General features: G+C 39.7%; 1 protein-coding gene across 1 annotated transcript; it reads left to right on the top strand.

The window, feature by feature from the left end:
- The first annotated feature begins 1228 nt into the window (after nucleotides 1-1228).
- Nucleotides 1229-12742, top strand: LOC134540589 (uncharacterized). Its single transcript, XM_063383415.1, has 2 exons — nucleotides 1229-1392; nucleotides 11650-12742. Exon 2 carries the CDS (start codon nucleotides 11666-11668, stop codon nucleotides 12488-12490), a length of 825 nt encoding a protein of 274 aa, XP_063239485.1. The 5' UTR covers nucleotides 1229-1392; nucleotides 11650-11665; the 3' UTR covers nucleotides 12491-12742.
- The last annotated feature ends 308 nt before the right edge of the window (nucleotides 12743-13050 follow it).

Below are 13050 nucleotides of genomic sequence, written 5' to 3'. Positions count from 1 at the left end.
ACTTTGTCTGCATGAGAACAGGATTTTGCATTGTTCATGCCTTCTGCGTCTCCATGGCAACGGGCATCGCGCGGCAGTGGCGTACCCACAAGGAGGGGCATGTATAATGAGCGGCGCAAGAGTGATCTGCCTGTAGACTGCCGTAGCAAAGTACGGGTACATCAGTTGTACGTGCTATTCATTTTCTCTCCGGTACATTATACAGCATTGTAATAAATTTTCACTGAATTTTTTTTTATTTACTGTAAATGGGAGATGTGGCTTAATTTTTTCCATTAATATAGCCATGCGAAGCCGGGTCGGGCAGCTAGTTTTTAAAATAAGTGTTTAAAATATTTAAATGTGGTCTAAGCAAAACATCACCTACCACTTGGTTCCACTACATCTCGCTAGTTGATTGGAAATGTGGGTAGGGTGTGGAACTTCATTGGCTCAGATATGCTTGTCGTCATCCTAGATTATTATGTCTGCACATGTGGCCTACTTGTCAGGCTGTTACACCTAAGCATAAATGCACACACTTTTGTTTTTTGTGAAATCTGTTTTAATGCGATAGTTATAGCGATATAATTTTTGTGTGATGTTATGTGCTGACTTTTTATTAGTGGCATTAACTAAAAAATAATTAATTGAGGTCATTAAAAAATTATGGCCAAAATATCTAAAATTTGATTTAGGTACTTTAAAAAAAAAGTAATAAACATTTTATTAATTTTTTTTTTTGCAAAGCAAACAGACAATTTACAGACTCACAATGAGAGAAAATGAACTGATCTGCCAAACCTACAAAGAATGAACAGTACAAGAATATTTTTTTTTTAATGTATGGCCAAAATTTCTAAAATTTGATTTACTTAAAAAAGAAGTAATTAAATTATAAAAAAAAATTTTAATGAAGAAACATCAGCTGAATGTAAGTGAAGTTAATGCAAAAGATCTTAAAGAGTACCAACAGGAAATTATAGTTCACTGACTGATCTAATATACCCTACCTAGAACAGAATAAAATGTGCAAAAATGTTTTTTGTAATGTTTATGCATCATATAAAAAAGGGCAGTTAAAACATTAAATTAAAAAACGCATTCCATAACACATTGCACATTGAACAAAATTTTGGAGTAAAACAAGGCATGCACAATAATGGTGTGTCAAAAATAAGCAATTACTCAAAAAAAATAATAAGAAAAGTAAAATTCAAACATCTATTTTGCTTCCTTTTCTATGAATATTACACACTTAGTTGCTAAACCAAAAATTTCTTTCCAGAAGAGCATTTAATTTCTCTTTGCAATCAACACTGTTTTACTCATCATATTTTCCATCAATAATTTTTACCATCAGTAAATAATGTGGCTTCTCAGTGAAAAATAAATTTCTAGTTGGCTGTTAAGGTTAGTATACAAAATTTATAATAATATAATATAGTAAAATAATTGGCATGAAAACTTATGTGTTACATTGCTATACTCATCATTCGTACATTGAGACTTTAATGCATTAATCAGCACACTTTAGCATAAAAATAGAAAATTTTATTTGCTCTAGTGCACTTTATCATTGTCTATTTTCTAGAGTAGGTGGTGTTCTAAAAAAAAATCAACATAAAATTCTGAAAAAAGTTATTTTTGAGTTCCTCTCATTCTATTAGATGATAATGTTTCACTACATTGCTATATTTTAAGTAATTTTCTAGTAGAATAATGTTTTAAAAAGGTTGGTCAGGTTAGGTTAGCTACATATGAATTACTCTAATACTGTAGAATGGTGTGAACTGTTGGTTAAGTTAGCAAGAGTGAAAAAAATTAACTGGGTTTTTCAAAAATGGTGTACTAGGGACTTAAGGGAACGTAACAAATGAAATGTCGGAGTGGGCGCCACCACGTGATGTGGGCACGTGGACCCGGCGGAGACTCCCTTCAGGGCGTGACATGACCCGTGTAAGGCTAGGCCCGGTTCCATTAGCACGCGATATCGTTACAGTGGGCTCTTCAGGCGTCCCACACGCCTCGAGGTTCAGGAGCAGAGACACGTAGTCACTCGACTAATACTCACAGGTTCGACGCACTCCTTTTATTCCAGTAATGTTACAAACACGTCTCCAGTTGCGCTACATCTACATACACTCAATGAAACTGTTAATAACGCCAACGGCGGGAAAGAATCAGTTTACAGGCTGACCAGGTCACCTCGTGGCCTGGCCTCGTGAGTCTAAGACGTGGTTCGTGTTTAAACGTTCAAAGTGAACTTAAATATTTATTAAAACAAGTCAGCCACCCGGAGTAGGCCTCGCAGATACAAAAAAGTTTTAGAAATTATAAAAAGTCCGGCGGATGCTAAGAGATCAGTTGATTGAAAAAATGTGAAGTTGCGCAGTGCTCACCAAGCTTCCTACCCCGGGTGACGACGGAAGTGACTGAAGAGGCCAGGGCAGCATGGCGGCTGGAAAGCGCTGGATTTACCGTTAGTCTCTCCTGTTATTTGTTACTACATATTTAACTAAAACAAACACACTAAAAATTCTATAATAAAATCATACCAAGTATTAATTATTTTAATTAGGATTATGTTTCAAACTGGTTGCGGTTAGTTCCATTGCCTGCCGCATGGGGCGCTGTGCCGTCCTTACCAACTAGCACTGCAAACATAATCCTTAGGGAATATAATTTAAAGAAAAGACATGTAGCAATTACGTAAACATTAAGATTAAATAAGAAAACAAAAGGGGTCGTGGCACAGACTCTACTCTCGCCTCTTGTCGGCAGCCTCACACGCACACACACACACACCTGCACACGGGGCGGGAGGTTTGAAACAGAGGGTGTCGGTGGAAGGAGAGGGGGTTGGCAGCGGCGTGAGGCACATCGGGCTTAGGGAGGGCGTAGCGCTGGTCGACGTCAAAACAAACAGTACAGAAAAATATAAATTTAATTTTTTTTTTACAAGATGAACACCAACTCTAAAAATTATCTTTTCTATTTACTAGCTCACAAGAAAATAAATTTGTTCCACCCTGCACTAATAGTTGACCTGGTGCTCATGTGCCTGAGTAAATGCTTGGCCAGATACACTAAGAGTATAATACCAAACAGGTCCACAGAGGTAAGCAATTAAAATAAAATAAATAAATAAATTTATAAAAAAGTTTGCAAAATCTTTACTATGTCGATAATTACAGTTAAAACAAGAAAAACTTATTTCTTTTCCCCTTCTGGTGGGCAAAACATTTGTCGATATACGTAGTGAAGTACAACGCTAATTCCTGGCCAACTTCTAGTTATTGTGTCTGTTTGACAATATTCACTACATGACAGCATTCATACGATTCTTCCTAGAAAGGTCATGATAGTCTTTTAAAGTTTGAGCATTAGCTTTCACAAACTACAGCTTGTTTGGCTAGCCAATTGCTAACCAGAGTTAATTCACAATTTTACAGATTATCACACATGCTATGTAAGAACAGCTCTAGATTTTTTGTGCAATTACGAGTACCAAAACCACTTTCCTTCCTCTAAGCAAAATCATTTACAATTAGTACACAGATTTATGTTGAATATAATGCACTATTACTTCATATTTTATAATAAAAATAAACTTTCAAAAGAACTATCTTATTTATTATCAAACAACTAATGTATTGTCAACCTTTGCAGCGAGATTATTTTCCCATTCTCCCTTGTGTTAATAGCTTACAGCTGTTCTAGTTTTCATTTATAGTGAATTTGGCTCAGACTAACTTGTGTTTGGTTATTTAATTTCACTGCTATTATTATTGTTTTCGGGGCAGTTCATATGTAAGTTTCCATACTTAACAACACATATTGTATATTATGCCAGATAGGCAGGCAGACATACTGAATGTTCTGTGCTAAAGTGCTAAAGAAAAAACTTTACTAAGAATTTTTAAGTAGAAAATTCTGCTTAATTTTTTTTAATGGTGATATTTAGTATTTGTTGGAAAGTCAGAATAGCCAGGGTTCAAAGCCAAATCCTTTGGAATGCAATTTCAGGTTCTTAACACTCCACATACTGGGCCCTTACAGACATAGGCTGTTCACTGGGGCAGCTAACAAGATTAACTCAACCTCATTTTGGTGCTGAAAACACCACACTCATCAATGGCTTACCCAAGATTTGATTGTGTGCTATATAATATTTGCCAAATATTCATGAAAATCTTTAATAAAAACATTAAACCACCAAAAACCCTATGTGGTGCCACAAAAATTCTCAAGTTACGTAATTCATTAAGTACATATTTTTGTCATATCTGTGTTTTACATTTTAAAAATCAAACCGAAAAAAAACCACATAAACCTATCATATGTCTAATCTTTAGTATGTGCTGAAAATTCCGTTATATAAAAAAAACTATTTGTCATGGCCATACAAATCATCAAGTAAACTTATTCACTGCAAAATAATATTAATTAACACATAAATTTTGGATAACAGGAATTAATTTTAATTTTGTATATGAATTCTGTTGCTAAGCAAGAGTACATGTAACATCTCTGGTTTATTTTTGTGATTGTAGGTTTTTTTTCGATCGTTAAGGTTTCACATATAGTTCAGTTATGAAGTACCTACAATGGATAGCTATATGTAAAGTATATCACATCACTAGGATTCAATAAAAAAATATGTCTGCTACGCCTGCAGATCGATTGCTGATCTCATTTTACCCTGTCATAATGTTAAGGCATCATAGTTCAAATGGTGGTATCTTAGTTACAGCCACCGTCTTAACTAAGATGCCTTATCGTTATGACAGGGCAAAATATAATTGGAAATGACCTGTAGGAGTAGCAGACAGTTTCAAGCTACATTTAAAATGGAGGTTTAAATGAAATCTTAAGAGGTAAAGGTTATTTTACACTTCATGCTAACGAAAAGTGCAACAATGTATAAATTAAATATAAGAAGTTGCTTCTACATGAATTATTGATTTACAGTTTAACATACTGCCGACATGAAGGTGATGCAGACGATGAGAGACGGTGAGATGATAAAACAAACGAGCACTGACAGAATGAGTACGTAAGGGAACCGGGAAAAACCAGAGAACACTCATCCGCCCACAGTGAAGTTAGCCAAGTTTCCCTGGGACGCTGCAGCTAGTAGAGTTAATGAGGGATAGTCTACCTGACGTGTGCATCGCAACCGGGGGGGACTATAATAATAGTGAATATAATCACTTTATTACTTATGTTTGTGTACATGTGCTAAATATTCTTAATACTGCCTTTGAATATATATACTGTATAGAAGTCACCAGCCCAGGTTAAAATTTCTAATACGGTTTTGAGGTAGTTGGTTAATTCACCGCCGCAATTGCCACCATCTCTGGGGCATCAACTTGTGGTGGTCCCTGGCGGACAAGTGTCGAACTCTTCAAACACCCCTTCCCCCTCCTGTTGAACGACCTTGAGCTGCAGTGAATGATAGGTGGGGGGTGCAGGGAATGACAGCGGGCGACAGTGCTGCGCTCTAACGTGTAAATAACAACTAAGACGATACAGGGCGTTACGGCAGCGCACTGCAGCGGTGAAGTTCCCAAGCTGCTCTCATACGCTTCTGAAAAACGTAGAGTAAATCATATCCACTCGCGACTTCTATACAGTATATATATTCAAAGATACTGCTGCGGCATTTAAGTGTAAAATTCAGGTTTCTCCTGATGTTTAAATTAACGATTTTGTGTGGATATAGCACCAGCAGATATGTTAACTGTGTTTTTACAAATTTTGTTCTCTGAAAATATTTTTTATAAAAAATAAATTATATATTGCAACCAACTAAAATTAGAATATTTAGGAAAGAAAAATACCTAAAAACCACCTTTTTGCACCTTCAAACCCCAAATTTTCCCAGGGGAGAACCCCCGGCCCCCTGCTTTTTTTCCAGGGGATGGATATTCCTCAACAACTAAATCAATTGAAGTCCCCCCCCAAAAATATATCCTTACTGTTGTACATCTGCCTTGCTCGTGATGGTTGGCATCACTGATAACAGGTGAATGTCAGTTCCGGTTATGGCGCCTGTATATGTACCACGGTGAACGGACAATAAAGAATATTAAGTGCTAACTACATGTACTTGCTTATCTACAACTTAAAACCTATGATCTCAAGTAAAACATGGCGCAGTCGTGTGGAATTGTGTTCATATTTCAGTTCGTCCATGTTAGTCGGACGTCGGTGGTTAATAGTGAATATCGAACAATGTTGTTGACAGACTGAATCGTATAGTTTTTTTCTGTTTGTGCCATGGCAGGCCTCAATCTTGTAAAGCTCCCTGACTCTGTCGACTTGGAGAGTCCCACGGCCCGAAAAGACTGGGAAGTGTTTGAAGGAGATTTTGAAAATTATTTAATCGCAACGGGCCAGGATGAGGGCCCAGATAAGGTTAAGATCGCCCTACTCAAAAACATGTTAGGCTCCCAAGGACGAGCCCTTTTTGAAACTTTCGACATCCCACCGGAGGACAAGCTTGTGTATTCTAAAGTAAAGGAAGCGTATCGCGTGTTCGTGGCACCAAAAACAAATCCTTTGTATGAACGGTTTGTTTTTAACCAGCGTGTGCAACTTGAGGGTGAGACTTTTGATCATTTCTTGACTGATTGCCGCCGCCTGATTAAAACATGTGGCTATGAGCGCCCAGTTTCGCAGGAAGAGAATATGCTGGTTGACCGCATCGTCCAGGGCATCAGAGATTCGTCCGTTCGGGAGTCTCTGCTGAGGTTAGACAATGCTACTCTTACTAAAGTTGCTGCACACTGCCGTCTGATGGAACAAAGTCAACAACAAGCAAAGGAGATTCAAGCTCGGAGTTCTACTCACGATAGTGTAAGTTGTGACTTTGTGTCCACTAAGGATAGGAAGTCGTCACGCCCAAGACAAAACAGCAAGTTTGGTGATAACGGTGAGTACAACTGCTCAAGGTGCCAGACACAGCACAAGGCCAGACAATGCCCAGCATATGGAAAAAAATGTGCCAAATGTGGCATTATGAATCACTTTGCTGCCTCGTGCAGAGTTCGGAAAGTTCGGGAGGTAAAAGCAAAGCATTCTTCTAGTGAGAGTCTATACTGTGATGCGGTGACAGTCAATTCTGTGTATCCTAGAGGGACTGGAACAACCCACATCAATGAGTGGAGGGAGCGTATACTGATTGAGGACAAAGCAGTGAACATAAAATTGGATCCCGGTTCTGAAATAAATATTTTGCCACTCAGTTTGTTCAGGATGGTTGACAAACAGTTCAAGGTCAGGCCAACATCCCTAAAAATTGAGGTTTGGGGTGGGACCATTCTTGCAGCAAAAGGAGTAGTTAATTTGTGTTGTTCTGTCAAAGGCCAAGAGTCTTATGTTGAATTTGTTATAGTTGACTCTGACAGCACTCCTTTGTTAGGGCTACAGTCTTGTGTTGACTTCAATCTTGTGAAAAGGGTTCACTCAGCTTGCCACGAGGCAAAGGACAGATTCATTAAAGAACACAATGAAGTATTCACTGGTTTTGGCTGTTTCCCCCAAGTATGTAGAATTAACATTCGCGACCATAGCAACCCTGTTTGTAAGCCTCCAAGAAGGGTCCCTAGAGCAATCAGACCTGCGTTAAAACAAGAACTGGACAGACTCGAACAGAAAGGCATTATATGTAAAGTTGACAAGCTCAGTGCTAGCGCTTGGGTGAGCAACCTAGTTGTTGTGGAAAAGTCAAGTGGGAAGTTGAGGTTATGTCTTGATCCGACTGACCTCAATAAGGTGGTGATTCGAGACTACCATGAAATACCGACATTGGAAGAAATGTCCGAGAAGCTCACAGGAAAAAAATTTTATTCAGTGTTTGATCTTAAGGAAGGGTTCCACCAAGTGCAACTAGATGAAGACTCGTCTCACAAGTGCTGCTTCTCGACACCATTTGGGTGCTATCGCTATCTACGCATGCCATACGGCATTGCCAATGCCCCAGAAAATTTCCAGAAGTTTATCGAAGAGAACTTTGCCTCTATTCCTGGAGTGGTGACGTTCTTCGATGACATCCTCTGCACAGGCGAAACAGAAGGTGACCATGATACGTGTGCTCAGCAAGTGGTGGAGCGTGCAGCCAGCCTTGGCATCAAGTTCAACCCAGATAAGCTTCAATATAAGGTTTCCGAAGTAAGGTATGTGGGCCAGATCTTCTCCGCCGCAGGCATGTCACCTGATCCTGAGCGAATCCGAGCTCTGACTAGTCTACAGGCTCCCAGCAATCGCAAAGAACTTCAACGTACTTTGGGGATGTTCAATTTTGTTCGCTGTTATATTCCAGGTATGTCTAGTGTGTGTTCCCCATTGTATGAACTTCTTAAAGCAGATGTAGACTGGTTGTGGCTCCCGTGTCATGAAGAGGCTTTTTGTAAACTCAAGTCGCTCATCACTAGTGCCCCTGTTCTGGCAACTTTTGATCCCACAAACCAACTTGTTATACAGTGTGATGCATCACAGAGTGGGCTTGGTGCTACTTTGTTTCAGGAGGGCCCAAAGGGTCTCCACCCTGTGCACATTGCCTCCAGGTCCCTTACAGCAGCAGAAAAGAGCTACTCCCAGATTGAGAAGGAGCTCTTAGCAGTTTCTTTTGCCTCAGCTAAATTTCACTACTATATTTATGGTAAGCAGGTCCTAGTGCAATCTGATCATAAGCCACTTGTGAATGTTATGGTCAAACCAGTTCATCATATAGGCTCAGCACGCCTTCAGAGGTTACGTCTTAAACTGTTGAAGTATGACCTAAACGTTACTTACCTACCTGGTAAACTCATGTATTTCGCAGACCACCTGTCGCGGTCATATCTTACAGACAAGGTATTCGACGATCCTGCAATGGTTGAGGTAGTACATTCCGTCAGTAAGCACTTGCCTATGTCAAACAAACGCTTGCTTCAGTTCCAGTTGGAAACAACTAAGGACGCGGCTCTCTGTCAAGTGTCCCAATTTTGTCAGTCAGATTGGCCCCCCTACAGTAGAGTTCCTCAAGTATGCAAACCTTATTACAAAATGCGGGATGACTTGTGTGCTGAAAGTGGTTTAGTCTTCCTCGGCGATAAGGTTGTTGTTCCTGAGGCTCTAAGACCATATGTTCTACAGCTGCTTCATGAAGGCCACTGTGGAGAATCGAAGACCAAGTCCAAGGGCCGTCAGTTGTTTTACTGGCCATCTATGTCAGTTGATATTGTGCAGTTCATTCAAAAATGCTCTGTGTGTGAGAAGTTTCGCCCAGCCAACTACAGACAGCCCCTCTGCCCACATCCCATTCCAAAGCTGCCATATGACACAGTAGGTGCAGACATTTTTGACTTCGCTGGGAAAGATTATTTGGTTCTTGTGGACAAATATTCCAAATGGATAGATGTGTGTGAACTTCCCAAAAAGACTTCCTCTGCCGTCATCAGTGCCATGCAACAAGTATTCAGCACTCATGGCCTCCCACGAGTGCTGATGGCTGATAACATGCCATTCAATTCTCATGAATGCCGTCAGTATTATGCCCTGAGTGAAATTGAGCTACGAACTAGTAGTCCTCATTATCCACGCAGTAATGGGTTGGCAGAAATGGCAGTAAAGATTAGCAAAATGCTGCTACGCAAAAGTCAGGGCACTGATTTCAGAAACTTACTTCGTGAATATAGAAACACCCCTCTTCCTGGCTTAGACTGGTCCCCCTCTCAGTTACTATTTAATAGGAGACTTCGGAGTAAACTGCCTGTCTCATATAACACCCTCAGACCTAGGGTCATCTCCCCAGAACACGTGGTGAGAGCATTAATGTCAAAGGAGAAGCAGATGAAAGACGTATACAACAAAACGGCCAGGCGACAGGAGATAACATTCGTTAAGGGGGAAACTGTGGTTGTCAAAACCCACAAACATGACAAGTGGGAGCCGGGAGTCATTGTGGGCAAACACTCATCACCTCGCTCCTATTGGGTGCGAGGATCAGGTGATAGGATAGTGCGTCGCAATGTGATCCATCTGAGGAAAACCACGACCTCGCAGAAGCCCCACCAGTCAGCTCCACGCCTGCTCGAGGTTCCCAACACCAAGACTGATGGCGAGGAGGGTAACCGCCTGAAGCAGACTCCACGCACCTCATCATTGGAGCCTGACTTCTGGGGGTTTGAGCCTCAAACTTCGACGAATGCAGTGACTGATGTGTCTACTGTGCAGGGTGATGAATCTCAGGAAGCAACAGACAGCAGTGGCCATACCTTGGCTACCAAAAGTGGAAGGGAGGTGAAGCCTGTGAAGCGCTTAAATTTGTAATGTTGTCTGCTTGTCAATTAGTGTGTTGTAAGTGAGTTGTGAATTGCACATGTGTGTTTCATGCAGTATACTTGTTTTCTGAATTATAGTGTGTACTGTTAATAAGCAATTGCACAACTTTGTATGTAAGTTTGGTCTCAACAAGTAAACCTTAGAACCCTAGCAAGTGGTCACATGTCTCGCAGTATAAAGGGGAAGGTGTTGTACATCTGCCTTGCTCGTGATGGTTGGCATCACTGATAACAGGTGAATGTCAGTTCCGGTTATGGCGCCTGTATATGTACCACGGTGAACGGACAATAAAGAATATTAAGTGCTAACTACATGTACTTGCTTATCTACAACTTAAAACCTATGATCTCAAGTAAAACACTTACGACGCCCATATGCAGAGGGGCGAGTAGACACAGCATTAGGCACAGATCAGCCAGTCGCACCTTCCCAGTTGATAGTTACAGAGTCTACTTGTATCTCGGCGCAGCTTGGTCGCTACGCTTTGTTTCTTGAAGCTCTCGCCGTCTCGGACATCTGTCCACGTGGCACGGCGTTCTAACTTTCCCACGACAACCACGCCTAAAATTTGGGGACACTTGCACTAAAGCAGAATGTAATACAACGGAGCCTGTTTCCTTTTCACCTTATTAGTCAAACACACACCTTCCGCTCGTGATGAGAAAATCTACAGCAAAGCTGGTGGTCAGGTTGTTTTCGTATATCGACTGATTTGCTGATAAGTCTTCAGTGATAAAAAATATTTTTAAAATATTAAAATTATGCCTGCACATACGTCCCAAACAAACGGCAAGATACAAATATAAGGTGATTCAGGCTACTGAAAGTCTACATGACAGGGTTTTTTCATTATAAATATGAATCTATAAATTTTAAGAAACAATTTTGATAACTGTCAATCAAAGTGTAACTGTTTGTAGAATTTTAGAAAGGGTATTTGACAAATTATTTTCATTATTAACAAATTTAACCAAAAAAAAAAAAACGATTTATTTTAAAATTTAGCTGAAATACCATTGTTTAATAAATTAGCGAAAAATTGCATTATTGTCAAAGTAGCCAAAAAATAGCATCTAATCAAGATGCTAATTTTTCCTGACCCTACTCATGGATAAGCAGTACTGGATGAATCTTTTGTCAACCATTAAATTGAAAATTCCCTAAACTAGCACACATCTGCCCTGCTATTTCCTGATTTTACCTAAGTGATACATTTTCTGAAAGTTCCTTGTTTTCTCTGGTGATAGGCAGACAATTTAATGAATTAATTTAAATATTTATCACGAGTTTAGGTTCAAGTGAACATTTGAGAGGATCAGTTTGCTTCTTCAACAGGTGGAGAGTTGGCAAGATGGAGCCCGCCGAGCCCGGAGAAGAAATGTTGGAGTACATAAACAGGCACAAGGACCATCTTGGAATGGTGAATCTGCTTCTAAAAGACGTGATGGGGAATCTTGAAAATCACAATCGGTCCCTGGTCAAGTTGGTCAAGAACCAAAGAACGTTGGCCCAGCGCCTGTGGGAGGTGTGGAGGAACTCGCAAGCAGGAGTGACTCAGCAGGCGGGAGGGGATGGTGTTCTCAACAGCAATGGCATACTATGCTTCAGGGAGTACGGCGTTCAGTTGGACGAAGTCAAGGTGAACCACGTTGAAGATGTGGGTGACTTGAATGAAGATACGTGTCACTTCAATGAAGACGAGATTCACTTCAACGAAGTCGACGATCACAAGAAAGAAGCCCTGCCTCGCTTAAATAAAACTATGGGTCACTTCAAGGAAGTCACAGGTCTGTACAAAAAACGCTTGAAAATTTTTATCAAACACCTGCTCGAATTAAACCAAGACATGCACAAGTTATACCAATACACACGTAATTACCATGAACACATGCGTCACTTCAAAGAACACACGCATCAATTCTTTGAATTCTTGCGTGATATCACTGGCAAAGACATGAGTCACATTGACGAAGAAATATGCCACTTCGATGAAGACCTAGGTCACTTTGAAGAAGACTTGCGTAAAATCGATGGAGACATGTGCCAATTTAACGAAGTCATGAAAATCTTGGAAAACCTGGTTCACTTTGATATAGCCATGGGTCACTCTAAAGAAGACATGGATCACTTTGAAGAAGACATGGGTCACTTCAAGTTTGTCAGGGGCCAAACATGAGGCTTGTCACTCAAATAGGGTACAGTGTTTAACATACCTATGAAAGGGTGGTATTTTCTCTGTAAAGATAGGTGTTTTGGTTGAAAACTATTTTGGTGTGTGTGTGTGTATATTCCTTTTTTTATATTTTCAATTTAATGAAGCTTTAATCAAAATTATATATCAAGGTAAAGTTCTGCATGTATTTTTATTACTTTTTTCCAACTTAATAAACTATTTTCTGATATTATACTTGTCAAATTATCACACAAAGTGAATCCTAACTTTTTTAGAATGTAATTCTTAATAATTGAATTTACAATTATTATCTGTCTGATCATGGCTACATACTGATATATTCGTTTACTAGTAAGATTTTGACAGTAATTAATTTTGTCTGGGCTGAATAGTGGTTTAAATTCGTAATTGCTAGTGTAGAAATATAGGTCATAAGGTCGCACTTGGTTGTATACTAATATGCATTGGAAGAGCTGTGATTGCTTCTGGTAGGACCACTGGTATACGACAGTTTATGAACTTAACAAGATTGATGGGATGATAACCAATAAGCTTGGAAATAG

The sequence above is a fragment of the Bacillus rossius genome, chromosome 17 (genome assembly GCF_032445375.1).
Source record: "Bacillus rossius redtenbacheri isolate Brsri chromosome 17, Brsri_v3, whole genome shotgun sequence".
Taxonomy (NCBI): Eukaryota; Metazoa; Arthropoda; class Insecta; order Phasmatodea; family Bacillidae; genus Bacillus; species Bacillus rossius.
Note: the sequence above shows the minus strand (reverse complement) of the source record. Positions and strands in the feature narration are given on the sequence as shown.